The sequence below is a fragment of the Phragmites australis genome, chromosome 3 (genome assembly GCF_958298935.1).
Source record: "Phragmites australis chromosome 3, lpPhrAust1.1, whole genome shotgun sequence".
NCBI lineage: Eukaryota > Viridiplantae > Streptophyta > Magnoliopsida > Poales > Poaceae > Phragmites > Phragmites australis.
Window position 1 is genome coordinate 43,049,334 of NC_084923.1, and position 25,089 is coordinate 43,074,422.

The 25,089-nt window shown below is 42.3% G+C and overlaps 3 protein-coding genes and 1 pseudogene across 3 annotated transcripts; all 4 read right to left on the reverse strand.

Moving 5' to 3' along the window:
* Positions 1-7,771: 7,771 nt before the first annotated feature.
* LOC133911226 (EPIDERMAL PATTERNING FACTOR-like protein 2) lies at positions 7,772-9,353 on the reverse strand. Its single transcript, XM_062353433.1, has 3 exons — positions 8,579-9,353; positions 8,432-8,472; positions 7,772-8,315 (listed from the first exon to the last, which is right to left on the reverse strand). The coding sequence occupies exons 1-3, from the start codon at positions 8,652-8,654 to the stop codon at positions 8,061-8,063; spliced, it is 372 nt and encodes a 123-aa protein (XP_062209417.1). The 5' UTR covers positions 8,655-9,353; the 3' UTR covers positions 7,772-8,060.
* Positions 9,354-11,123: 1,770 nt separating this feature from the next.
* LOC133910747 (probable protein phosphatase 2C 11) lies at positions 11,124-13,143 on the reverse strand (annotated as a pseudogene).
* A 1,076-nt stretch (positions 13,144-14,219) lies between these two features.
* On the reverse strand, positions 14,220-14,575 carry LOC133910748 (probable galacturonosyltransferase-like 1). Its single transcript, XM_062353035.1, has 2 exons — positions 14,487-14,575; positions 14,220-14,445 (listed from the first exon to the last, which is right to left on the reverse strand). The coding sequence occupies exons 1-2, from the start codon at positions 14,573-14,575 to the stop codon at positions 14,220-14,222; spliced, it is 315 nt and encodes a 104-aa protein (XP_062209019.1).
* An 806-nt stretch (positions 14,576-15,381) lies between these two features.
* Positions 15,382-23,298, reverse strand: LOC133910749 (uncharacterized). The gene is made up of 21 exons (XM_062353036.1): positions 22,981-23,298; positions 22,768-22,844; positions 22,366-22,444; positions 22,153-22,227; positions 21,949-22,063; positions 21,802-21,859; positions 21,668-21,739; positions 21,251-21,387; positions 21,050-21,173; positions 20,888-20,957; positions 20,565-20,661; positions 19,993-20,404; positions 18,746-18,813; positions 18,542-18,612; positions 18,111-18,371; positions 17,267-17,427; positions 17,121-17,176; positions 16,960-17,012; positions 16,765-16,888; positions 16,210-16,307; positions 15,382-15,706 (listed from the first exon to the last, which is right to left on the reverse strand). Exons 1-21 carry the CDS (start codon positions 23,179-23,181, stop codon positions 15,635-15,637), a joined length of 2,481 nt encoding a protein of 826 aa, XP_062209020.1. The 5' UTR covers positions 23,182-23,298; the 3' UTR covers positions 15,382-15,634.
* Positions 23,299-25,089: the final 1,791 nt, after the last annotated feature.

The following is a 25,089-nucleotide window of genomic DNA, read 5'->3' on the forward strand; positions in this document are numbered from 1 at the left end:
TATGATGAATCTATTTAAAAGTATTCACCTCAATACCCGTCTAGGTTTCAAAATAAAAAAAAACTCTAAAAAGAGCTACTTTCAGAACTTCTAGAATTTTTAAGACCTCAAAGATATTCCAAAATCTGAGAAAATTCACTAATATTCCTCTCATATGGCGTAATAATTTCTAAAATTATTTTCAACCTTAGGTTACTTGGTGAAAAAGTGAGTTCCTTTGCAATACTCCATTTATATGCATTTTTATCATTTCATGTAATATTCTATTTTTAATTCAATTTGAATTCAAACATGCACAAATTCATCCAAACTCTTATGGAATACATATAAATATGAATGTGCACAATTTGGGATGTGACATCAAATAAAAAAAATGAAATGTCAACAATCAAATAATTACCTGCACAAAATTACATCGAACGAAAATATCGGCAATTGAATATCATTTCTCAATTAAGCAGAACTACCATCATCATCGCATTATCACGTAACATTATCACATAGCAAATGATCAAATCTTCCGAGAGTTAGTGCTACCAAATTAATCTACGCAACATTAAGCCGCAATATAATCGCTCTTCTCTCGAGGCATCTAGAGAGTCACCGGCTACTATATATAGATATAGGCCAATGTACACAGCTATCCTTGCAACACAAGAACTGATCGAGAACGAAGCTTTATTAGGCACAGGTAGCTAGCTACAACAATTACCGGGCAGTACAAGACCTCCATGACACCAGTAATCGCGGCTCTCGTTCTACTCCTGCTGATGATGCTCCCCTCTATTGCGTTGGCAACGCGCCTACCCGCAAGAACTATTATCGATCGCCTCCCCTTGGATCCCCTAGTCATCTATCCCTCGCCGCCGGTGACTGAGAGGGAAGCACCTAAAAAATGATTGACTTAGGATAAACCTAAATGAACTTATACATGAATCGTGTGAAACAAATGATTTCATCGTAAGCCTGTTCATGAGGCCTCCATGCTAATATCACTACGTCAAAACAACCTCCTAGAGACAGTTTTTTTGCCCCTGTAGACACGGGTATAACCACGTCTAGGTTTCCTAGACACGGTTTTTGCACCCGTCTTGGAGCCGTTGCCGTTGCTCCCGTCTCAAACACATAGAGACGGTTTTGAAAGCCATGTCTCTTAGCGAGAAACGATCCTTTGGTATGGCCAAAACCGTTGCAACATTATGAATTCAAATTTGGAATCAGATTGCTACATACACAAATGTTTATCTCTATTATAAAACTAACCGTGTCTAGTTTGAAATAGAAAATATGAAATTAAACATGTAGGGATGGCTAGCAACATACTAGATACGGTTTGCTCTGTCTCTACGTTGCATGTACATATGATCAACACCCTACTAGATACAGTTTGCCCCGTCTCAATGTTGCATGTAGAGACAATCAGCACCCTACTAGACACGGTTTGCATCGTATCTACGTTGAATGTAGAGATGATCAACACCCTACCAGGCATAGTTTGCCCCGTCTCTACATCACACGTAGAGACGATCAGCACCCTACTAGAGACGGTTTGATCCATCTGATAGCTGCATGAAGAGACGGTCAACATCATAGTAGACACGGTTCACACTATCTAAAGGTTACATGTATATACGGTTAGCATAGTACAAGACACGGTTACACCCGTTGCTACTCTGTTAGATCATGTTAATAATTTTTGTATTATGAACGGATTTCATTTTTTAGACACAATTGCAACCATCAATACTGTTACGTCATAGATCATATTTGTATCTAGATGTGCTGAACGATCAAACACAAGAATGTAATAATTCAAAGTTCAATCTTTCTCTCATCACCAAGGTCCACACATCAGTTTGATGCAAAGAAAAACAACATACTAAAGAATATTCTTAATGATGATATAACGTTCACTAGCTAGTGAAAAGTGACAAATGAATGATACATCTACAAGATCGAGCTAACATGCACGTCCAATGCAATATCTAGCTAGCTTGATGAAACTGCTATGTATAACTTTTCTCTAGTCTTCGTCTGAAGATCTATGTGACTCTCTACTAGTTGAAGATGAATCATTATGTGCTGACTGACTTGTGCTGTTCTCGTCGAACTAGAAATATAAAATAAAGTATGTTAGTTTGCGAGTAATGTAGATGTTCATTCAAAAATATGATATCCACAAAAGGTATATTGTTTAGTTTTGAAAGATATGAAACATATAAGAGTACGGAGACGAGTAAATTTGTAATCACCTAGTATATATCCATATAAATTCATATTTATTAGCATGTCAGTCAAAAAAAACATCTTTAAAATGCACATAGCTCTCGTAGAAACAGTGATACTTGAGACATGAAATCCTCTTCGGGAAACTTCTTTTGCAGAAATGATAACATAAATTTCATGAAACCCTTTGCATCATTCTAGTTACTAGAGCTAGTTCCTGGTTCATTGCGTACAGGGGAGTTCCGAAATCTTATACTATAGTAATTTAATGGAGTAAATGAAGTATTACAAATGAACTCACTTTTTTACTAAGTAAATTAGGGATAAAAATAATTTTAGAAATTATTACGTTACATGAGATGAATATTAGTGATTTGTTTCCAGATTTTTGAAATTTTTTTGAGGTCTTAAAAATTACTAGAAGTTCTAAAAGTAACCCTCTTTGTAGTATTCTATTTTGAAACCTATATATGGTATCGAGTGAATCCTTTTAAAATAGATTCATCATGAATTATATAGCATACAGATAAAGTTTCATGAATTTTGAAGCATGACAACCCTAATGTCCAAATAGAGGAAAAATTGGAATCCTAGCACTGTTCATCCGACCTTCAATGATGGTGTGAAAATTAACTCACGGCCCCGCAAAAATATTTTTTATTTTAATGAGCGAAAAATCAGTTTTCGCGTATCGAAATAGTGAAAATATGATTTTTGCTAGTTCATTATGCGAAAACTAGATTATGCTAAACCATATGGCGACATTTGGGTTATTTTTATAATTTTTGAATTTGTGCAATATTTTTGAAATTTCCGTAAAAAGATAATATTAAAAAGAATCGTCAAATGCAGCCGCCGCGACGCGCACATGCATGCAGTTTTTGTTTCTTACCAGCAGATCAGGCCCGTTGACGTGGTGTCAGGCGACCGGTGAGGCGGCTGTCGCTGCATCTCTCGATGGCCCCCGTACGTCATGTGGTGCCTCAGCGCCCGCGCGGGCGGGGGGACGCGGCTCGGGCGCGGGGTAGCGCGCGTCTCCGAGTCGATGCCGTGGCACGGGCGCGCTGTCGGTCGTCGTCGTCGTCGGCACCATTGCCCCGGCGGCGGGCTCTCCCGTGGCCTGCTCGCGCCTTGCCATCTCGCGCGCACCTGCGTTTCTGTCGACGACTTCGCGACCGGGATCACCGCTTTTGCGTTCCTCGCTGCCGTGCTTACCGGGCCCTGGCACCGCGGCTAGCCAGCCATACGGTGCGCGGAAAGACCGAGTCGCCGTAAAACGGGAGCACGTGAGATTCCTTCGCCTGATCGGAGTAGGGAAGGAAAAATTACACCCATTTTATCTCATCCTATATTTACATTAGGGTTCATGTTAGAACGTTTGATGAAAAAAATATGGAATGTATAAGAGAATTAATAGATTGATGAGAAAATAAGACGATTGAGAAAGATGATACTCGTTCCGAAGTTGTATTTTTCTGTAGCCGCTCAACGGCTGCTCGACCGTGATCGTTCAGGTCTTTTCGGAACGGGTCCGGCTCCTCGTGGACTTTTTGTCGACCGATCGAAAACGATACCCTGCGAATCGATTGCGAGCCACTGATCAACGCTGGCACATGAGACATGTGGATGCCACCAAGTTACTCGGAAAAGAACGTACTATCCCCAGCCCGCATTGCTGGACCAGTCACCTACTGGCTACTCAGCTGTGCTACCAGCTGCCACCATTTATCTTTACGTCCAAGCGACGACGTTTCCGAGTCAAGATGTTGCTCGCAATCGGTCCGGAGGTTTCCTCACATGCATCACGCTTAGGCGATCGAGAAGCTCGTCGACGGTAGGACTATGTATGTCATGATGTCTTCTAGCTGGGCCTATCTCCTGGCCCCAGCAATGGCGCCGGCCGTTTCCCCCGCTGGCCGGGACGTGTTAGGTGTGTCGCCATCGTCTCCTCTCGATCTACAACATCTGGGTAGCCGATTGGCTACGTAGCGATCGAACGTGCCTGGCACCGTTCGCCTCGATCGGATACGCGCTGGATTCTGCAGGCTTTGTCGCGTGCGCGCGCGTGCGTGCAGCTCCATCGCACAGTCTCGCCATACATACTTCCCCCCGCAATTATTCCATCCCCATCCTTCCCCCCGCAATTATTCCATCCCCATCGCCGTCGTCTCGATTGGCATTCAGTCCGTGGCTAGAACCCAGTGACGACCGGTGATTTTTATTTAGTTGTTATATCTATTTAGATAGATTGATTTATTGATATGAGCTTTTGTTCACCGAATCTAAGATCGAACTAGCGGATATAAGATTTAAGATTATAATTAATTATTTGTATGAAGGTTATTTTGTGATACTAACAAATTAACTCTTGTACGAGTGCCTTCATTCGCTAGGCCTAAATAGAACAATGTATACAAGAAACCAAACACATTTCTCATTGAGATTATACACATTCGCCAAAACAGATTCCTCCTGTGCAGGCAACCAATCAACCCCTTTAGTTCCCAACACATGGGCTGCGAGGAGGGGGTGAATGGACTGCATTTTGTTTTCCTTTCGTACAGTCGGATCTTAAGGGTACGTTTGTTTGGAGGACGGGAATTGATTGGATTGGATAAGGTCATTCCTATTTTTCAGGATGAGATAATCTAATTTTCTGTTTGATTGATATGGATGAAATGAGCTAAATTTTTATTTTGTAGATGGGATTAGAGTGAATAGAATGAACTAATTTTCTATTTGGTTAGATGGATTGTTTATGATAACCTTTTAGTGAACTTACCTCTTGATTGTGTAGCATTTGGATAAAATTGTGCATGTTTGAATTTGTTTGAATCCAAAATGAATTAAAGAGAGAATATCACATGAAATGATAAAAATACATATAAATAGATAATTACAAAGTAACTCATTTTTTCACCAAATAATATAGAGCTCAAAATATTATTATAAATAGTACATCACATGAGAAGAATATAGTGAATTTTTTCTAGATTTTTGAGAATTTATTTGAGGCATTAAAATCGCTAGAAGTTATAAAAGTATGCTTCTTTGAAAATTTTTAATTAAATATTGGTTCAGGATTTTGTACGGACCAATTAAAACAGGTTACTAGTAAGCTTTAGTTTACTTATAAAAATATTTAAAAATTTATATTACTCTTATACTTTAAATAAAATCAAGAGTTAAATGAAAAGCATCTAACGCATACACACAACAACACAGACAAGGTAAGGGCGATGGATGATGGCTAGGTCCCGCTATTTTTTCCGGATCAGCCCAACCAGGATATTAAGAAATATTCTTTAATGGTGATCATCTTATCTATCCTACCCATCTAACTCAACATCGTGAACAACTGAATGACCATCTCCTATCAGGTTCATCCATCATGCATCCAAACACACAAAATTCCTGATCCCGAGTGCGCGCGCTCAGTAGCCCAAGTCATGGCCCATTGGCCCACAGGAGCTCACTAGTGCCCGGGTAACTTGTTCTTGGTAATTTTTTTAAAAAACTTTTTCCTAGTAATCTTTTTTTCAAAAAATTTATCAGTAACTTTTTCGTAGTAATTTTTTCTTAAATTTTTTAGCAGGATAGTTTTTTTAAAAAGTTTCTAAAAAAAAAAGGAAAGAAGCGGAGGGAAAGAAGTTTTCGAAAAAAAAGGAAGGAGGGAGCTGTCGGGGAGATGGGCGAGCAGCGCGAATTAGTCACGTCCTCCAAACACACCCTAACATGACCGGTTTGATGGACTCTGCTCATGGGATGGGCACTGCTGCGTGACACAAACATGGGCCGGGATCCAAGATCGTGGTAGCCCCCCTTCTCTGCTGCTCACCGGATGTTTGATCGATAACAATATAGCATGTAATCAACTGGCGTTGTAAATAGTGTACAATGACCTTGTCAGTGCCCGCATGCACCTGATATGTAGCTAGTGTCGGTAAACTTGCAACTGGTTCGGATGTGAAATTTCTGCGAAATTCTTGCGTTCTGAAAGGAGCCTGACGAAAGTCGCAAATGTTAGTCTTTCATCTTCGTCTATTTGCAGCCTCTGAACAAAGGAAAATTTTCCCCATACTTTCACTAAAAAAAATAATCTCCTTACTACTCTGTATGCTCATCTAGTCATTTATTTCACTGCACACAGTTGTCTGCTGGTAACTTGGAAGCAACACCTCTCATGATTGTTGCGTTTCGCTGCTGCTGCTCCTCTTAAGCAATGGCTCGGCATAAATGTTCCTGATGCTCGCTCTCCCTGTGAAATGCGAAGCGCAGGGGGGCAAAAGAGACAGACGCTTCAATGCCGAGGTCGGCTTGGGCGTGACATGACCTCTCGCTAGGAGCCGAGGGCTCGCTTCATGACTCGAGTGAGAATTTATTTGGGCACAGCACTGTCCTTTCCTCGTGCCCAGGTGGTCAGGCAAAGATTCATCCTTCTCCGTGTGGTAGGATCTGAGTTGAATGCAGTGGCCTTTTTCTGAAGACATGAGTTCGTCATGCAGTCGTGCACATAGCTAAAGCATAAAACTTGGATGCCTAGTTCAGAGTTCAGACTCGTATGGCTAGTTTTGGTAGAAGGTCAGTTCTTCAGACTACTCACAAGCTCGATCTCAATGCTGGATTTGAGCTTCGAATGTGTGCCCCGTTTGATTGGCACTTGGCATTTTTCTGACGTTTACTGCGGCTAATGGAAAGAGCAGCAAGATTCGCCAAGTCTAATGCATTATGCTTAACTGGGAGAGTTCAGGACTGGAAAGTGAAATGTGCAATGGACAGTCTTCCGTGCATGGAATTGAAGCCGTCTAGTGCATCGTATTGTACAGTCTTTATGTAACGAGATCGCTGTATCCGTTTATCATTGTACTGACTGACGTGAAGCCGATTCCTGGAGGACATGTCCTGAACCTGACGTGTATGAAATGCTTACGGTACAAGTTCTTCAAGAGGAAAAGACACCGCTAGCAATGATGCGCGTGCCTCCAAGATCGAAAAGTTTTTTTGTCTTACTGTTTCTCCTTTTCAGACACCCTTTTTTTCTTTCTATGATTCTTGAAAAAAAACATAGCAGGTAATAATGTAAAATTGTCCACTCCTGAATCCTTACAGTGGTTACTAGTTGGCCAGTTGCTAATACTACTCTACAAATTAAACGTCGAACGGCACATAAATAGTTAACCAACACTGGACATTTCTGCATCCTGCATGGACCATCTTTTGTGAAGATAAGTCACTCAAGCAATCAGCATCAGATTAGATGGAACTCTTTTGATGTATCGAAATGGTAATGCCACACTACTGATGCAAAAGGACACCACTCTTTTTTTTTCATGAAACAGTATGATCATCCTTATGTATTAAATTTAAAATAAAGAGAGAATACAAAATATATTACCAACCAAAAACAAAAAAAACAAGAAAAGCCCTAAAACAGTTATTTTAAAGAAGCAAGCCATTGACACATGTCATCAATTCTAGAACTTTTAGCTCAGTTAATTATTTGAGCCAAATCTTGCTTGAAAAAAATACCAAACTGCTTGTTTTCATTGCAAAAGGTATAGCAAGTCTTCTCTTGAAGGACACCACTCTTAATATAATACACCAAAGCCTATAGGCTTACACTGAGTAATAAGAAGCAAAGTCTTCCAGTGATGATGGATCACCAGCTGCAAACTACAAGCATCTTTCTCTATGCCTACCAAAACCTAGCTAGTGATGAGAAAATTTCCAAACAACCATCTTGGTCATGGATCATTCGGCATCTGCAAGAACTAGTAGTGACTAGTATATCATAGTGGTATGTATCGTGGGTTCAGCAGCTCCAGGGAACCGGATCACGGATCCATGGCTCGCCGGTCGGCGCACCTGCACTTCCAGTTCAGGGGCTTGTAGTCGGTGTAGCTCTCCTCGACCCTGTCGCCGACGGCCCTGAACAGGCGGGCGCGGCCGGCCTCGGCCCTGTCGACCCGCGGCGCCACCGGCACCTGCACCGCCTCGCACCGGCCGCACGGCGCGCACTTGCCCTCGCACCGCGGCGGCCTCGACCCGATCAGCGCCTCGGCCATCGCAACACCCTCCTGATCAGCAGCCTATACCTCCCATTGCGCAAATGCAGAAGCAAATTAGCAGAAGCAGTTCGTTCGCATGCCTAGAGAAAGATGAAGACATGAAGCTCATGCATGGTCAGCCAGAGAAGACAACCCACCTTTGGAGGATCCTTGAGCTGATGATAATGCAGTGCTCTACCTGCAAGAAATTAAATCGATACGCTTGTATCAACTACCAATCTGTCAAGAAAAGAATAGGGCGAGAGAGGACATCTAGGTTTAAGCAGGCAAAATATTTTTTTTACCTTCGGTGCAGCAGAGGCCTTGAGAGGATAGCAGCAGGAGGAGAAGCAGGGACGAGGAGTGAAGGAGAAGTTCCATGAGAGAGCTTGATTGAACGTTGCCTGCCTAGTCACTGAGTGAGGTGGGCAACAGTTGCTAGGTTGCCTACTTATATCAGAGCGAGGATGCTACAGCACCAACATGCTCACTGTTCACTATGGCAGGAGGGTCCTTGTAGCTCCGGTGTTGGGAATCAGAGAGAGAGAGAGAGAGGAGGTTATGTACAGCAGTGTACTACGGATCAGGTCATTGAATGCGTCTGAATCCTGAGACCATAAAGACTTCGGCCATTGCTTCGGCTGCAGTGAGAACAGAGAGAGAGAGGAGGGCTGTCAGCCTGAGGAAGTGAGGAGCACAAAAGTTGGAGGAGAGAGAAGCGCAGCAAGGGCTGAAGAGCTGGTGCAGAGATAGCAATGCGAAAATGACACAAGCCTTGCACGCCCATGGGCACTGATTGCTGAGGTCCTTTGGGACACCACTCGATGAAAAAAAGACTACTCCATTATTTGGTACGAACTGAAGCAGTGAAGCTTGAGAGAGAGAGAGCAGGGGAAATGCAAGCGAGAGTGAAGTGCTTACATGCAACTAGCCTTGTTGCCAAAATAAGGGGCCGCGGTTGCGTCGTGCACAGATTCTGCGAGAAGGGATCACAAATAGGTTCAAGAATTCAAGAGACATCTGGAATAGCAGTGGAGAAAGAAAGAAGACACTACCACACTGTACCTTGCCACTTGCCTCTACCTTCGATCCGGAATTCGGGATAACTTCTGATGACTGGTGCTCCACTGCTAGGATAGCCAGATAGCAAAACATTTTCCCAAAGATTTTGCTTCATCGTGGTCTCCAAAAAAAGGGATTTTGCTTAATAGTTACATATGTCAATGGGCTTACCTATTGATCACTTATTATGTGTTTAGTAGGGATTCAGATTCTCTTTAAAAACATTTTAATTTCGAATTCTCTTTGGAAACACTCCTCTGATGAATTAGAATTATTTTTGTAAATCGTTTGACTAACTGATTGAATTTAGTTCTTAAAAAGATAATGGTAGTGCAATTAACCAATTTGCTCTTGTCCTGATTTATTTTTTTCATGATTATTTAGTGTAACAATAATTCTATTTCATTTTTCTTGGAATAAACCAAATACTCAACCAGCCCACTCTCATTCGGTTTATTCCAGCCCACTCTTCTCACTCACACACTCAAACCCGAGTGACTCAAGGCGGCGACGGCACTGTGTGCCTTTATCGGCGATGAACGGAGGCGCGGCTCGGCCAGCGAACGGCGGCAGCAGCGCCAACACGTCATCGCATGGCGGTGGAGGCGTTTGGTCACCGGCACGCAAGGAGAAGGTCGCGGGAAGAGGAGGAAGAAGGGGTGGGCGGGTGGGCCGGCGGTGAGAACTGAGAGCTCCGATCCGTTCGAGGACACGGCCAGAGTGGCAATTTCGAGTTAATATGGTCAAGTACATGTCGAACCTCATACGCCCGCACCAAAGAAACGGACGTTCATGGCCTATTCACATAATCGTATCGGCTGACGGATTCGCTAGAACGGCCAAGAATCGGTTCCGATTCCAGCAGCCAAACGCACCCTTACACTGAAAATCCTAACGACAACAGGATCATAAGTTCAGTAAATAACAGGTCAAATATAGCTAGTCAAAGAACAGTGAGTGGTGCGCTGTCGAGGTGATCATCGCTGCGAGCAACAGAGAGTTAAAAGAGGCTCAGGTCAAGGCTGGAAGCTTGCTACAGTACTAGAGCAGGACGCACGGCAGGAAGTCAATAGCCGTAATTCTCGCCATGGGTTCTCTGTCCGAGATGCAAGACACAGCAGGTTTTATTGGCTGGATGACACAGTGTGGCCCGGTACATCTGTTGACTGTCATGCACAGCTTCTGCGGCCTCTGATGGCCTGATCCCTGATCGTGAACGAGGAGAAGAAGCAGCCCCCCAGCTTGGTGGCCGCCGGCACAGGTCGTTGCTGAAGCGGACGGCCGGCGTACATGTGGATTTGGGATGATCCGTTTGATAGCAACTAGTAGTATCTGATGGACTGTTATGTACTCATGCGTTATAACAGGAGTCGAATATTTTTACGCTATAATATGTGTTGCGGTGGTTGAACAAGCGACGACGAGTGGATGCCGATGTCTAGACTGGGGACAAGCAGTGTGACCTCACGTGGCTGCTCGACGCCTGCGCCTGTCGAGAGGCCAACAGTGATCCCTCCCTAGACACCAGCATCCTAGGTACATCGTAGGACACACGGTGCACGATGGGAAAGGGCGAGAGAGGAAGTGAATAGGGCGAGCGGGCAGGGAGGAAAACGAGAGAAGGATCAATCTTGTGGGGCATCAATCAGTTATAAGTAAAACACAATTATGAGTTATAAAAAAGTACTCACATACTTACGGCACGAAGCAAGGTGCATAATGTTAACAAAAAGTATAGACCATTGATCAGTTATAAGTAAAACACAATTATAAGCTACAAAGAAGTACTCACATACTTAAATCATGAAGCAAGGTGCACAATGTTAACAAAAAAGCAAGAGAATGCTCACTAATTGCTCTTGTCAAGTTTGAACTTCTATTTATTTATCCCATATGGATGAAACCCCATACATTTAGTATTCTCTCTTAGCTGTGAGCTCCAGTTTACGGTCCCTTGATAGATTATATGCCTATTATAGATGTGACATAGAGAATATATACTAAGGCTATTAAAAATATCTTCTTTACTAACTAATGGAAGAGCAAGAATATATACCTACCCACCCCTTGAAATTACACACCGGGAATCATCAGCGTTTGCCACAACAAGTTGGCTATTTCTTATTAGTGCTACACATGTTGTACTCCCACATGTCGGCCCAACAAAATCAGAGTGAGGCCCCTGACAAAAGATTCCATAACTCAAACAATCGTGATAAACTGCAACATGTGAACTCCAGAATATCGAAACATTGAAACTTCATATTTCATAATTAGCTTATAGTACATCATTATTGACAACACATCTTTCATGCTTGGGTCATATTTGTTCTCTTTGCATAGGTTTTATTTTCCACCATAAAGTTCAGTTGTTAATGCAATTCACAACTGACATGACTTAAAGTATTTAACAATTTGAAACAGATAAAATTTATATTTCAATGAGAAATGAAATCAATTGTACATCTATTTTTTTTTAAAAAAAGTGAAAATAATTGTAGCCAGTTGCATATGTACGTCCTCAAAGGCCCAATCATCTTGTTGATTATCACTGCTCCTTAGAGATCAAATCAACCCTTCTATCATACCACTAAACTTGTTTATCTTATCTCCAAGTGCAGATAGTTCTTTCCAACCTCTTTGTCCTCGCATCATTTCATCAATTCTAAAGTAGCACAACCACAGTATTAGAAATTATCATCTTCATGTTGATAGTGATGTTAACAAATGTTGAAGCGTTACACCATTTCATGTGGAATCTGATTTGCCATATGCCTAAAGAAAGCTCTAAGGATAGCAATACCTAGGTCACTAGCTGAATAGGCTTCACTTTTGAGAACTTGACTGTGCAGATATTTCACACAGAATTTGGCAACCACTCTTCCTGAATAAAACGATCCATAATGAGATACTGCAGTCGCTACAAATAGTTGGCATGGCGGTGTCCCCCATGAGTAGTCTAGTACAATGAAGGAATGTGAAAAACACTTATCTTTGTGAGTATGCTTACCTCCATAGCCATCAAAAACACCAAAGAATGTTATCTCGCTATCAAGATCTAGCAATATAGAGTGTTGCAGGGTTGCACAAAATATTAAACATTGTACAAGAAATAATTTCAGAAATAGCATGATTGATGAAAATGCTAAAACCGCATCCTTGAAAAATTACTAACTATGTATGTAGCGTGACACTGAACAAATTCAAATCACTGTGCGAACTAATTAAAATCACTATGTTAAAGCACCATGGCAACTACGAAAATTCACTATGTGAACTAATTAAAATCATTATGTTAAAGCACTATGGCACTATGGCACCATGGCAGCACACTAATTGTCTCCATCAGCAGCAACTGAATAAAGTCTTACATGGTTCCTCATATGTAGAATGCATTCCAAGTTTCATCGTACCCATGACAACTACAAAACATGGAGATATGGCTTATTCTCTTTAACTTATGTTTACTAATACACAGGAGTTGAGATAACCAAACGTTTTCAGAAAGTAAGTCATTCAATAAATAAAAGAGGTCAAACAACTAATGTTAGCCACCAATGCACTTAGTGAGTGAAAACATAGAATAAAAATTTCTTTTGGAAAAAAGACAAGCCACCTCATATAGAAGTCTAATAATATATTCTCTATCCAGTTGCAAGTACTCCCAAATCTGCCTCCTATCTTTGTCACATCAAACTAAGATCTATATGTTGATTAAGAGAAATCAGTGCCTCATGTGAGAAGAGTAAGAATTGCTGAATTGAAATAAAGGTGGGAGGAACCATATTTATTGAATAATTAATTACGCAAAATCGGAAACCTACCAAACAAATCTACAAACACTGACATGCAAATTTTGAGTGATATCATGCAACACATATGCAAACATCACTTGCGATGTGGTAAAATTAAACAGTCAGAGAAAAACTCAAAAACAAAGCTTAGCCTTCTCAAATTATCTTTAAACTTTGCTCATGTTGTAACATATACTAGAATTGATTCATCAATATGCTCCTTGAGAGTAGAAAAAAATAATAGAACCAGCCTTTATCATATGTGGGATACCATTGATCATAATGACACAAGCTCAAACAATGATTATAATCTGTCACTAAGTTTTTTAAGCATATCTTACTTATAATTTTCCTTAAGCACATGATGACGATGATATAGCAATGACAAACAAGGCCAGAAAGGTGAGACCCCAACAAATATGATGAGTTAAAAGCAATAATGACATACTAAGTTACTAAAAGATCTGTAAAAGTGAAATATGGGCACATAATTCCCAAACAATTTAGAGATCTTTTAGTGGAACTTTCTACACTATTGCACCAAAGTAACAAATTTTTAAAGAAAATCGAGAATCACAACTCATAAATAAATAAGATTAAATACATATCAAGTGTAACACACGTGTAACCCACGGATGTAACGCTTTAATTCCTAGTCAGTTCCTTTTTTAACATGATTATCCAAAGAGTAGGTATAATGTGTGAAATTTACTTTGGTCATGTTATTCCACAAGGCCCCATAATAAGCATAATTCTAAATATGCTAATCCTATATACCAGAAAAAATAGTAAGAACTATAAAAAAAAAACTCTAAAATTACTAAAGCATTGTACATCATAGTGAATTGATTGTACACATGGACCTAACGTTTCCAGATATGGCCAAAGATTGAAAATAACCATACTATATTTGTTTTGTTATTTTATCCGACACATTATGGATGTGGGGAAAATGGGAAGGGAATAACCTTGAGCGCTTATAGCGGATTTCTCTAAGTACCACGAGGATGTACTTGCCGAAACCACTCCGAGCGATGTTGAAGTAGCACGCGTGCTGGTGAGCAAACATCGATGATAGCGCGGGAGACGCCTAGAACCCCGGTGTGAAGTAGGCAGTGAAGCTGGTGCAACAGTACTCAGGCGCTGCCACGGCTGCCTCCCCCGGGAGCAGGGTCGCCGCGAGCACCGCGATGTTGTTGGTGAGGATGACGTCGGAGTCGAGGTACACGACATGACGCACGCACGACGACAACATGGGGGCAAGATAGGACCGCGCGTAGTTGAGCGGCCGGTCGAGCGCGCTGCGGATGGAGGTGCTGATGAGCCCCTCACACACTCCTCATCGGTGAACGGTTACACTCGGAACGCCAGCGACGGGAACGATGCGCGGACGGTGTCCATTAGTTCCACCGACGCCGCGGACCCTATGGCGGAGGGCGACAACATGGCAAACCTCGCTGCGTGCGACGACGGAGCTTGCGGGCTCACTTCGGTCAGTAGCGACGCGGTTGAGATGGTGGCAGCGGTGTCAGTGAAGGGCGACTGTAGGCGTCGGGGAGGCAGATCCGGGCGGTGCCAGCTCGGAGTCGATGGCGCGCGCCCACCTAGTGCAGCAGCTCATCGGCGTGGCGGGCTCACCTCGGTCGGCAGCGATGTAGTCGAGATGGTGGCAGCGGTGTCAGTGAAGGGCGACGATAGGCATCAGGGAGGTAGATTCGGACGATGGTGGCTCAGATCTGGTGGAGATAGCGTGGATTTGGGCGGTTGCATCGCGAGATAAGACAGAAGCGAGAGGCGGCGGGGAGGTGGCGCGACCAAGGCGTTGTGTGGGGAATCGGCTAGACGGTGGTGAGGCACCTGAGTCACGAGGTGGAGGGAAGGAGGCAAGGAGCGTGAGGGGGTCGGGGAAGGGGGGAGCGAAGTGAGAGCAGGGATGGTGTCGTCGGCGCGACGACGGCTTAGGAGACTGGAGAGCAGTGGTGTGGATGGAGGGGTGAGTGTGCAACATGCAGACCCCACCTGTTGGGGACGTGGGAGAGGAGCAGGACAGGGTGAGTAAGCGACACGAGAAATCATTGGACGAACGTAGAGAGTAGATGGCCCACACAATGGAGGTGAGAGATTCAGAGTATACTTGAGATTCAAGTGGTACGAGACTCGTTACTTACTTTTCAAGTAGAATAGATTAATTATCAGCCGATAATACAGGTGATCTATGCGTTGGGGAAAAGGGAATGTTTGGCGCATCAATCTGAGATCCTTGCTGCCCGCCTCTTACTTCTCTGTTCGAGAAGCAAAAGCACAGCGAATTTCATTGTATACATGGATAACAGATTGTGGTCCAGCACATCGGTACATGTACAATGCGTTGCTGGAGTCTGGAAAAGAACCTACGCGGCTCAAAAATTACAGGAAGCGTAGAGACCCAACTTACAACGAGTTCTACACTCCGACCGGAATTGACCCACAAAAAGAAGAATTTGGCACCACCTTAGCACCCCCATGTTAGTAAAGAAAATGATCGATCATGTGAAAAATCACGTCAGCTCCATCAGAATTCAAGAAATAAGTCTTGACCTGCAACACAAAACAAATGCAAAGAATGAATCAGTGTTCATGCAGCTACTAATTTATCTTTCTGCATTAACGCAATGATATTTCTAACTCATGAACTGACTAATTTATCTTTCTGCATTAACGCAATGATATTTCTAACTCATGAACTGATTGCTTGAATCACGTTTTCACTCTGGGATAGCAGCTTAAACGGAAAATTACACACTTCAAGTTTTGGCTTAAACAGATAATTAAGGAACTGACTACACACCTCAACTCATTTCTTGAACTCCTAAAGCTAATATTGAAAAATAAACGAAAAGTTCAGCGAAACTTTTTTAGCTAAGAGTATTCAGTAGACAGATTCTAATGAGATCTCACAACGTAGCCTTCCAAAAGGAGAAACTTTTTTGCCTGTGCAAATTGTTGAGAAGTATATCTAAGAGTGAAGAGTACGAGTATCAAGTAGGTAAATAAGAAGAATGTAAAATAGAAGGCCAAGGGGAAAGGGGTTCATCACATACCTGAATGGTGCTATGAGCAAAAATCCTTTGTCTACTTTTCTTGAAGCTAACATCTACCCTTTCCCATGGAAGTCTATTCAGACCTTTGAGCATCACTTCTGAAGTTAAAGGTAAAAGGTTAATTGGGTTAAGAAAATAAGAATCTCAATAAAAAGACACGGAACAACCAATTTAGCAAACACGAAAGAAGAACAAAATTTCAATCCCAGTGTAAACATTTTCTTTTAAAAAAAATAAATGCACTGCAAACATTCAGCAATCCCTAAAATATAGTCATCAAAATAAAAATAAAAATGGTTTCAGCTGGTTCATCAAGAAGTCCTTCGGCAATAAACACTGATGATGTTCTCATGACACCATCCCTCCATTTCTGTTCTTATTCTTAAAGGGAAAATATATGGCAGACTAAAGGAAAAATGTGGAGGCCACATTAAAGAACTATAAGGAAGGATGCCTCTTCTTTGTTCATGGATCAATGGCTCAGCACAAAAATAACTATGGAAGAACATGCAATTTCTTCATTCCAGCTAAAATAAGAGAAATTTCGTACCGTACCTTCCATTTCACTTGTAGTTTTTGCCTGGTAAATCATTGCGTCCGAAAAATCAACATCCTGAGCCTTTGTTTTTTCCACATATACAATATGTGGATATCTACCATCGTTTATAAAATTTTGGTGCTGATGCACAGGAATTTTCAGATATAGGAACTCAGTTAAAACAGCAAATGGGCTCATAGTGAATATATCACCTTGGGAAGCTCATGTTGATAGCGTATTGAAGATGTCCTCCAGCCAACGATAACTATTCTTTTAGTCAAGGCCATACATCTAGTAGTTTATTGTTAACCAATAGACAAGCCAAAAGGCTTATATGATCTGGAAATTGAAAGCGTTTATGCAACAAGGATACAATCATTGCAAACATTTGAGTAAGCAACACGACGCTTGAAAGAGCGCAGAGCTGATCTGCATGCAGAAGCAAAGTATAAAATACATTGAAATGTCAGGACTAACTTCCCCTTTTGTGAAACAAGTAGAATTATTTCCATGGCGTACATGAAATGGAGATCACCATAATCAGTAACCATCTGTAGAAGGAGTGCTGGTTTCTCATCTTCAATATCTTTCAGGAAAAGATGTTTTCCGCTTCTCCCAGCTATCCAAGACAAACGATATACCATCTTTTCCAATTTGTTGGAACCATGAAGCAATGGTATCTGCTAGTGCAAATCAATAACTGAGTCAGTGAAATCTGTGCATCATTCATGGCCACAACAGATGCAGCCACGAGAACCAATAGTGTTGTACTCTCTGGTCCGTCACTAAATACATAGGTTAACCACATGAAAAATAACATAACTAGATTTTTCTTAAAGTTACAGCATATAAATCTTCACTAGTATATTATTATTATTATTAAAACCCATGGTTAAAGTTTTTTTTTCAGTGAACCATGGTTAAAGTCTTGCATTAAGGACTGTGAAAATAACAAAAAATACTTATATTAGTTACAGAGGAAGGGGAAGATAACAGTGGATGCTAGTATGAATATGAGGAAAATAAGTACATGCATGTAGTACAATAGAGAAACCATATGTGGATTTGTGCTAGCAATCATAAGATTAAAATAAAGAAACGAAAACGTCTTATGTTGTAGCACCAACAGGGAGAGTTATTACATACTAAATTATGCACCAGACTGGTTACCATTCTTAACATTTAAACTCAGTTTACAAATGGTATTTAGTCTCTACTATAAAAGGTGACCAATAATAATATAATATATCCTGTGGAAGCAACAGGGATTATCACACGTCTACATCACAATAAGTAGGAATCGGAGAAAGGAATTAAATATCAGAGTCCACAATTAACGGTGGTGGAAATTTTTTAACGTAACCTGTTTATGTGATCTTGTACCAAGGTGTGGTGTTGCAAAAGTGACGAAGTTAATAGGCTCCAAACCAGCAATTTTTCCTTCAACAGTATGCTGGTTGCTGGAATAGTCAACAGCATGCTTCTCACACTCTTCATGAGAATATGTTTGTGTAGCACTCTCATATAATAGTGCAATAGCATATCTTGCGATTAGTCCACCCAATGAATGTGCAACAAAAGAGATCTTGCGAAGCTCTGGTCTACACTGAACAACGGAGATCACCTTAACACATAAAAGTAACAGTTAATCCAAAGATACATGTGGAGAAAAATAATAGATGCTAATGATGATATTGAATAAAGGAGTTAATTATGAAAGAAAATGCAGAAAATGCCGATCGATGTAAATAGAACGTCCAGTCTTGATTATTTTCAACGTTCATCATTACTTACCTCCTCTGCCAGTCTTCGTCCCATCACATCAACCCCATCAAGAGTTCGAGTAGCTGAGTTGCACCCGCTGCCTGCACCACCAAGGAATATTCCCATTTAACTGTGTGAAGCAGTACAAATGAACTGAAAGAATGCTAGTTTTGATGTCAAACAAATTATAGGGACTACAGGGTATGAACCTATATGCGTTGCTGTTAAACTTACAGTGAACAACCACATCTTCAGGGTGTTTCTTGATGAAATGTTTTGCTGCGAAACGCCAATTTTCTGCACTGCATAGTTGAAAGTATAAACGTTTGTAAGAGCTGGGATGGGTGTCGCCTCACAAAGAATTCTAGCAATGATTATGCTAAAGTCATTAAAGTTAGTTTGCTCATGTGGAACTGTCGTAAGGTGAAATGGAGGTTTTAGTTACAGCAGTAGATTCCTTCTCCATTGCATAATGCTGGAACTTGGATCGTAGATCAGTTGCAGACATTGCAAATGGATGCCAGGAACCTCGCAGGCAAGCGGTTTGGGTGCCCTGAGGAACATATGCCAACATTACAGCTACAGGCCTCGCATTATCATTCAAGGAGTACAATTTACAATATATTTATTCGAATAAAGGTAATTTAATCCAAGTCCAAGTCCTCGAAAAAAACAGCATTGCATATAAATCCTAATCCTTGCATGACAATGTTAGGCCTATAACAGTAATGTTCAAGTTGCTGTGATTTGCCGTTTCCTCATGGATCCACCAGTTAGTCCCACTCCCACAATTTTTTTCTCGAACATGCAAGCGAACTACATGTCATTGTATTAAAGATGAAGAGCGGTCCAATTATAATCCACACACAACAAAAGAAAGAAACGAAACAGAACCACACACACACTATCATTATGGAGTAGTTAGTAATCATTGTAAGAAGATTTCCCTCATATTGCAAGCATCCAAATATGGAGCAAAGAAAGATTGGCATTGTTGCGGATGCAAATATTCGGATTTGCTACAACTGAAGCTTTGACTAGATTCAGAGCAAGCTTTGAAATGTGAGAGTAAAGCACTGCCGATGATAAAAGCTGCAAAATACTTGCTTCACTTCCAAAACTAACTACTGAATGCTATGCTAACCCCTAAATTCATGAGTTTCCAGGACACCCCTCTGGGATTTACTCATTTCGAGGACATGAGTCATCAGCATACGAAACAAAGCATCAGAAACTGAATCGAGATATAAACATCTCGAACCAACTCTGCCGACGCCTTTCACTTGGAAAACCATAAATTTTGTCCTGGACCGTGACACGGTTAGTCCTTCTACTAGCAGTAAGTAAAATCTTAACTTTCGTCAAGCTAAAAGAGCTAGCACGGTGTGCGTGAATTGCTTGAGGAATACAGCTGCCGTTCGTCAAGGGAAGGCAAAGAACAAAAGAGAAAGGGGCAAGAGGAGATGAGACAGAAAGGTCACCTGCCGACGATCCCATTGACCGTCACAACCAGATGCGTCGGCGTCGGCTTGGTCCCCCCCTCGCCGGCGCCGGAGGCCGACGTGCCCTCGTCTTCTCCTGTGGCGGACACCGTGAAGCACCCGGGCCGCGGGAGGCACGCCGCCCCGAGCAGCCGCCGCCGCCGCCTCTGCTTCTTCTCCCCCCCACTCGCCATTTTCTCTCCCTCTGACGAGGCCGTGGGCTGGTGTTTTTTATAGGTGCTTGGATTCGGGAAGCCGTCGCCGTCCAAGACTGCGACTTTTTTTCTATTCCGCGCCGCGAGGTGGTTGGTCGCCGAGGAGGCGAGGCGAGGCGTGGCGTGGCGCGACAATTCCAACCGCGCTGCGTCGTCCCCATCTGCGTGCTCGGCTCGGGGGACTTGTCGAAATACGACTTATCTCAATCGTCCAGTATCCCATTTAATATTTATTTATCTATTATTTTTTCTTATTTATATTATGATTCTTTTCATCCAACTCTCCAACACAAATCTCAAAAAAAAAAATTTGAATGGACACCATCATCAGAGTTTGGCAACCGGTTGGTAAACTACCTGGAGCGCGACAGCGTAGGCTAGGATGATACTGCATGTACTGCAAAGCAGTGACGAGCCAGAAACGCAGAACCACCGCATCAGCGTTAGTTACAATCTAGAAGGGCGTGTTCCAGAACAGAGTGCGAGAATCAATCTGATTGACTGGTTAGGTCGGCAGACTTCTTTGCTCTCCAGAAGCAGACGGCAATTTCGACCTCTTTGCACCTCCGACCATGACGTCGTAGACCCCCATAACCGTTTCAAGGAACCTGACGAATGCATCCACGTAGGGATCTAGAGCTTTCTGAAAGAAAACTCCAGACATGCATATCTGAAGGTTAGGGGTCGGTGATCTTCACGGCAACAGGGTCGCTGCAGTACGGGCAGTTCCCGAACAGGACATCGAACGACCTGCGAACAGGCGGAGGACAGAGGATTCGTGAGAAGGAAATCAGATGATAGTACACATCAATGCATCACTCTGGGGATTCATTTCGACATACTGCCTTGTTGTGGTGATGGAGCGTAGCCAATCTCTGAGGCAGACAGAGTGGAAAGCTCTGCTGCAGCTAGGGTTTTCGCATGTGTAGTTGGTCGCGCACCCGCTGTGGGTGCCGAGCTCGTCGTCTGAAGCAACAATTGTGGTCAGGGACAGTGTTACATGAAGAGGGGTTGCATGAAAAACACATGACAACTCTGCTCACCGACTGGCAGATGCTTGGCATAACATATCCCACAATCAGCTTGCTCGTCATCTTTGATGCTACTGACTGAAGGGGGTGCAGGCAATGCAAAATCCAAGACTGCTGCCAAATTTTCATGGAATTTCTTCTTTGCATCCCTAGTAATAGAAAAAAGATCATAAGAGTTTATCACAACTTTTCACATGACTGTCAATGTAAGCGTAGAGAAATTTCAATTATGCATTCCAAGTATACTAGTATAAACCAGCATCCGTAGATTTACAGGAGAGAAGAAACTGGTACAACAGAGTTTAGGTTTAGCACATGTTAACTTGGCAAGCGCTCAGTAAAAATATTTGAATGCGATCAAATACAATAGTTCATCGGAATAAAACATAAGAAAGTGTACAATGCAACGCAGGAAGCATGTGAATATACCATCTTCTGCGGTTTTTCCTCCAATTCACTATGAGCGGTTCAAGTTTCCCATCTGTGCTCAAGAAGCGACACCTGAAAAAAGGGTGATGTCAACCATGGTTGACTTGAAATAGAGTCCTGAAATCTGACCTTACTCTGGCAAGGAGCTGGGCTTGCGTGCATCAACATGTAGTAAAATATAGCAATCATCACCTGGCGATATCAGGCAACACGTGATATTTAATCAAAGCTAAATAAGAGAAGGAACACAACTATTAATTCCAAAAGAATAAGGAAATCACCTAAAGCTATACGACGATGAGACATAGCATAGGTCATTTTTTTTGGATCAACAACCCAAAGGGCTTTATCAATCTCATCCATCGTAGACCAGAACTCTTGTAATATCTTCAGGTGCTGGTTGTGTAAACCCAATAAGAACAAAACAATATAAAAGGTGATGACAATGAAAAAGCAGCTCATATGGTTGAAGTCTTGCAGCCTACCTCTTGGAACTGGCAGAGAACATCTTTCAGCTTTGTTCTTTTTGACCACTGTATTTTTGGGAGATAAGGTACATCCTGTTACATTACACAACATAAATCATATGGCATGCGCTACCTTTCTGAAATATCCTGCTATGGCACAATATGATAAAAACAAACTTCGAAGAGCAACATTGATTGTTTGGCAGAAATATATATAGGGCAAGAGACTACCGCGACAATTGATGGGGGGCTTGCAGGATAGCTAATGGGAAGTGTGATCTCCAGTGAATGGTTTCGTCCCTGCTCATCCCTGGCAATCAGAGGCACTATAAGCCTTAAGTTCAGATGATAGACTAGAATTGAAGAGATGTGATCATGTGATAGGAACTAGCAACTTGCAAGCATGCGATACATCTTCCATAATACGCATCCTATGTGGGTTCTTTCAAAATTATTTATTGAAAACAACCTTTTTAAAACAATGCATCAAACTGACAAATTTCAGTATATCCTTCATGCGCTAGCCTCAGCCTCACTCAACGATGACAGTTTTGTCTCCAAACAGTCGTACAACAAATGCATAAGTAACCATCACTGCTTAGTGCCGACTGGCAGCACGAGAGGAATCCTTACACGACACGGAAGGTGAGACAGGACACCCCGTCGTCGCCGGTGGCGCTCACCAGCCGCTCCCACCCCACCTCTTCGATCTGCACGCGCGCACGTCCAAAGCAAAAAAAAAAAAACGCAATGTCATCGAGCCCACGCATGGGAAAAGCGAAACGGAAGAAACGATTCCCTCGCCGCTTCTAACGCTGCGGGCATTTCGTCGAGCAGCTGGCGTACCTGCGCGAACACGGAGCTGTAGAACGCGGGCGGTCGCCGTGTCCCGGTGTCCCGCGGGAGATGCTGGCAGTCTCCCTCGCCCGCCCGCGTCTGCGGCCTCACGGGCGCGCGCGAGAGGCTGGCCGGCGGCTCCATGTCTCGACCCGGCGCCAAGGATCCCACGGCGCGCGCTGGACAAGTCTGGTCAGCTCCAATCTCCATGACAGCAAAAACACCAAAAAAAAAAAGGGGCTCGGGCCGTTGAAGAACCGGCCCGGGTAAACAAGCGCTCCGGTACGGCTCAACCCACTGACGCCTGGGCCTCCGCCCCCAGGAGTCCTCCTCCTCCGAGTTTTTTTTTATTTTTATATTTTTTCATTAAAAATTTAAATAAATAGATTCTTATGAGAGAGCGGTAAGCAGTCCCACCGCTGCTAGCGGTTAGATACAGTGCATAAACAGTAAACCTCAATGAACAGTACTCTAAAATTTAATTTCGCTCCTAACTTCTCTATTCAAAATAGTGATGTTCTGTCGCTCCAAAAATCCTAAAACTTTTTTTACGTGTTACATAATATATGTGCAACCCATTTTAATTGAATTCACCCAAAAATCCTGTGTATAATTTAAACTAAAATTCTCCAAAAAAGACTACTTTTATAACTTCTAGCAATTGTTAGCACCTCAAATAAATTTCTAAAAATCTGGTAAAATTCACTAATATTCTTCTTATGTGATGTGATAATTTCTAAAATTATTTTCAGCACTAGGTTAGTATATGTTTGAATTCAAATTAAGTTAAAAGAAGAATATCACATGAAATTATAAAAATACATATAAATGGTGCATTACAAAGGAATCCACTTTTTTACCATATAATCGGGCTGAAAATAATTTTAGAAATTATCATATCACATAAGAAGAATATTAGTGAATTTTACCAGATTTTTAGAAATTTATTTGAGGTGCTAACAATTGCTAGAAGTTATAAAAGTAGCCTTATTTGAAGCATTTTAGTTTAAATTCTACACAGGATTTTTGGGTGAATTCAATTAAAATGAGTTGCACATATATTATGTAACACGTAAAAAAAGTTTTAGGATTTTTGGAGCAACAGAACATCACTATTTTGAATAGAGAAGTTAGGAGCGAAATTAAACTTCAAAGCACTGTTCATTGAGGTTTACTGTTTATGTACTGTAGCTACCCGCCCCTCAGAGGGCTGTAAGGCTACCGCCCACTGACAAGGCCATAAGAGCCTGGGGACTGCTTACCGCCCTCTCAGGGGGCGGTAGGCGTCTGGTTTTATAATTTTTTTCACGAGAAATCTATTTATTTAAATTTTTAATCGAAAAAATATAAAAATAAAAAGCTCCTCCTCCCCCACTCCCGGTGTGCTCCCTCTCCCTAGTCCGCCGCATTCTATCAACCGCAGTTGACGCCGGGCCAATGGATGATTTGCTACCATTAAAAATGAGTTTCGCTTATTTACCACCCTCACTCATAATTATAGATTCAGACAATCACATATGTTATTAACTTATGTGTCATTATGATCAAGGACAAAAGTTTTGGATGACAAATCATTAATTTTTCCGTCGACGCCGCCACCACTAGTCACGGCGATATAGGGCTTGGCCGCCGGTCTCCGGCTCGGGCGCGTTTCACCGGCATCGCCCATGGAGGCATTGATTGCCGTCTCCGCCAAGGACGATTCCTCCTGGAACTCGCCTCACCGCCGTTGCCGCATCTCAATCGGTCGCAAGCAGATGTGGAACAATTGACTTCCACACCTGGAGCAAATTCGCATATGAATTGGTACATTTACATGTCGGGATCTTGCCGGAGCGCGACCTGTCAGAACCAGAAAATTTGAGCTCTTAATTTGATCGAACCCCGGATGAACACACGCACGCAAAACTGGAACACGGAGATGGTAGAAGGTTCTAGAACTTGACGAGAACCCTGAGAACTACTTGCCTACGCTACCAAACTACAAGACCACCAAATGATCACGGCATATTCCATTTCCTTCAGCTACTCCGGTTAAAGTATCCGAAGTTCAGACAAAGTGCAGTTCGATTGCAAAGGCGCTTTCGACCTGTCAAAACGAAAACCGGCTACACCGTC

Coding starts and splice junctions, on each gene's coding strand:
- LOC133910748 (XM_062353035.1), bottom strand. CDS start 14,575: ATGTTGTCGCCCTCCGCCATAGGGTCCGCGGCGTCGGTGGAACTAATG. Junction 14,446..14,486: donor CCGTCGCTGGCGTTCCGAGT/GTAACCGTTCAC, acceptor GGGGCTCATCAG/CACCTCCATCCGCAGCGCGC.
- LOC133911226 (XM_062353433.1), bottom strand. CDS start 8,654: ATGGAACTTCTCCTTCACTCCTCGTCCCTGCTTCTCCTCCTGCTGCTA. Junction 8,473..8,578: donor AGGCCTCTGCTGCACCGAAG/GTAAAAAAAATA, acceptor AATTTCTTGCAG/GTAGAGCACTGCATTATCAT. Junction 8,316..8,431: donor AGCTCAAGGATCCTCCAAAG/GTGGGTTGTCTT, acceptor TGGGAGGTATAG/GCTGCTGATCAGGAGGGTGT.
- LOC133910749 (XM_062353036.1), bottom strand. CDS start 23,181: ATGGAGATTGGAGCTGACCAGACTTGTCCAGCGCGCGCCGTGGGATCC. Junction 21,388..21,667: donor AGGAAAAACCGCAGAAGATG/GTATATTCACAT, acceptor TTCTATTACTAG/GGATGCAAAGAAGAAATTCC. Junction 17,013..17,120: donor CTCAAATGTTTGCAATGATT/GTATCCTTGTTG, acceptor CTAAAAGAATAG/TTATCGTTGGCTGGAGGACA.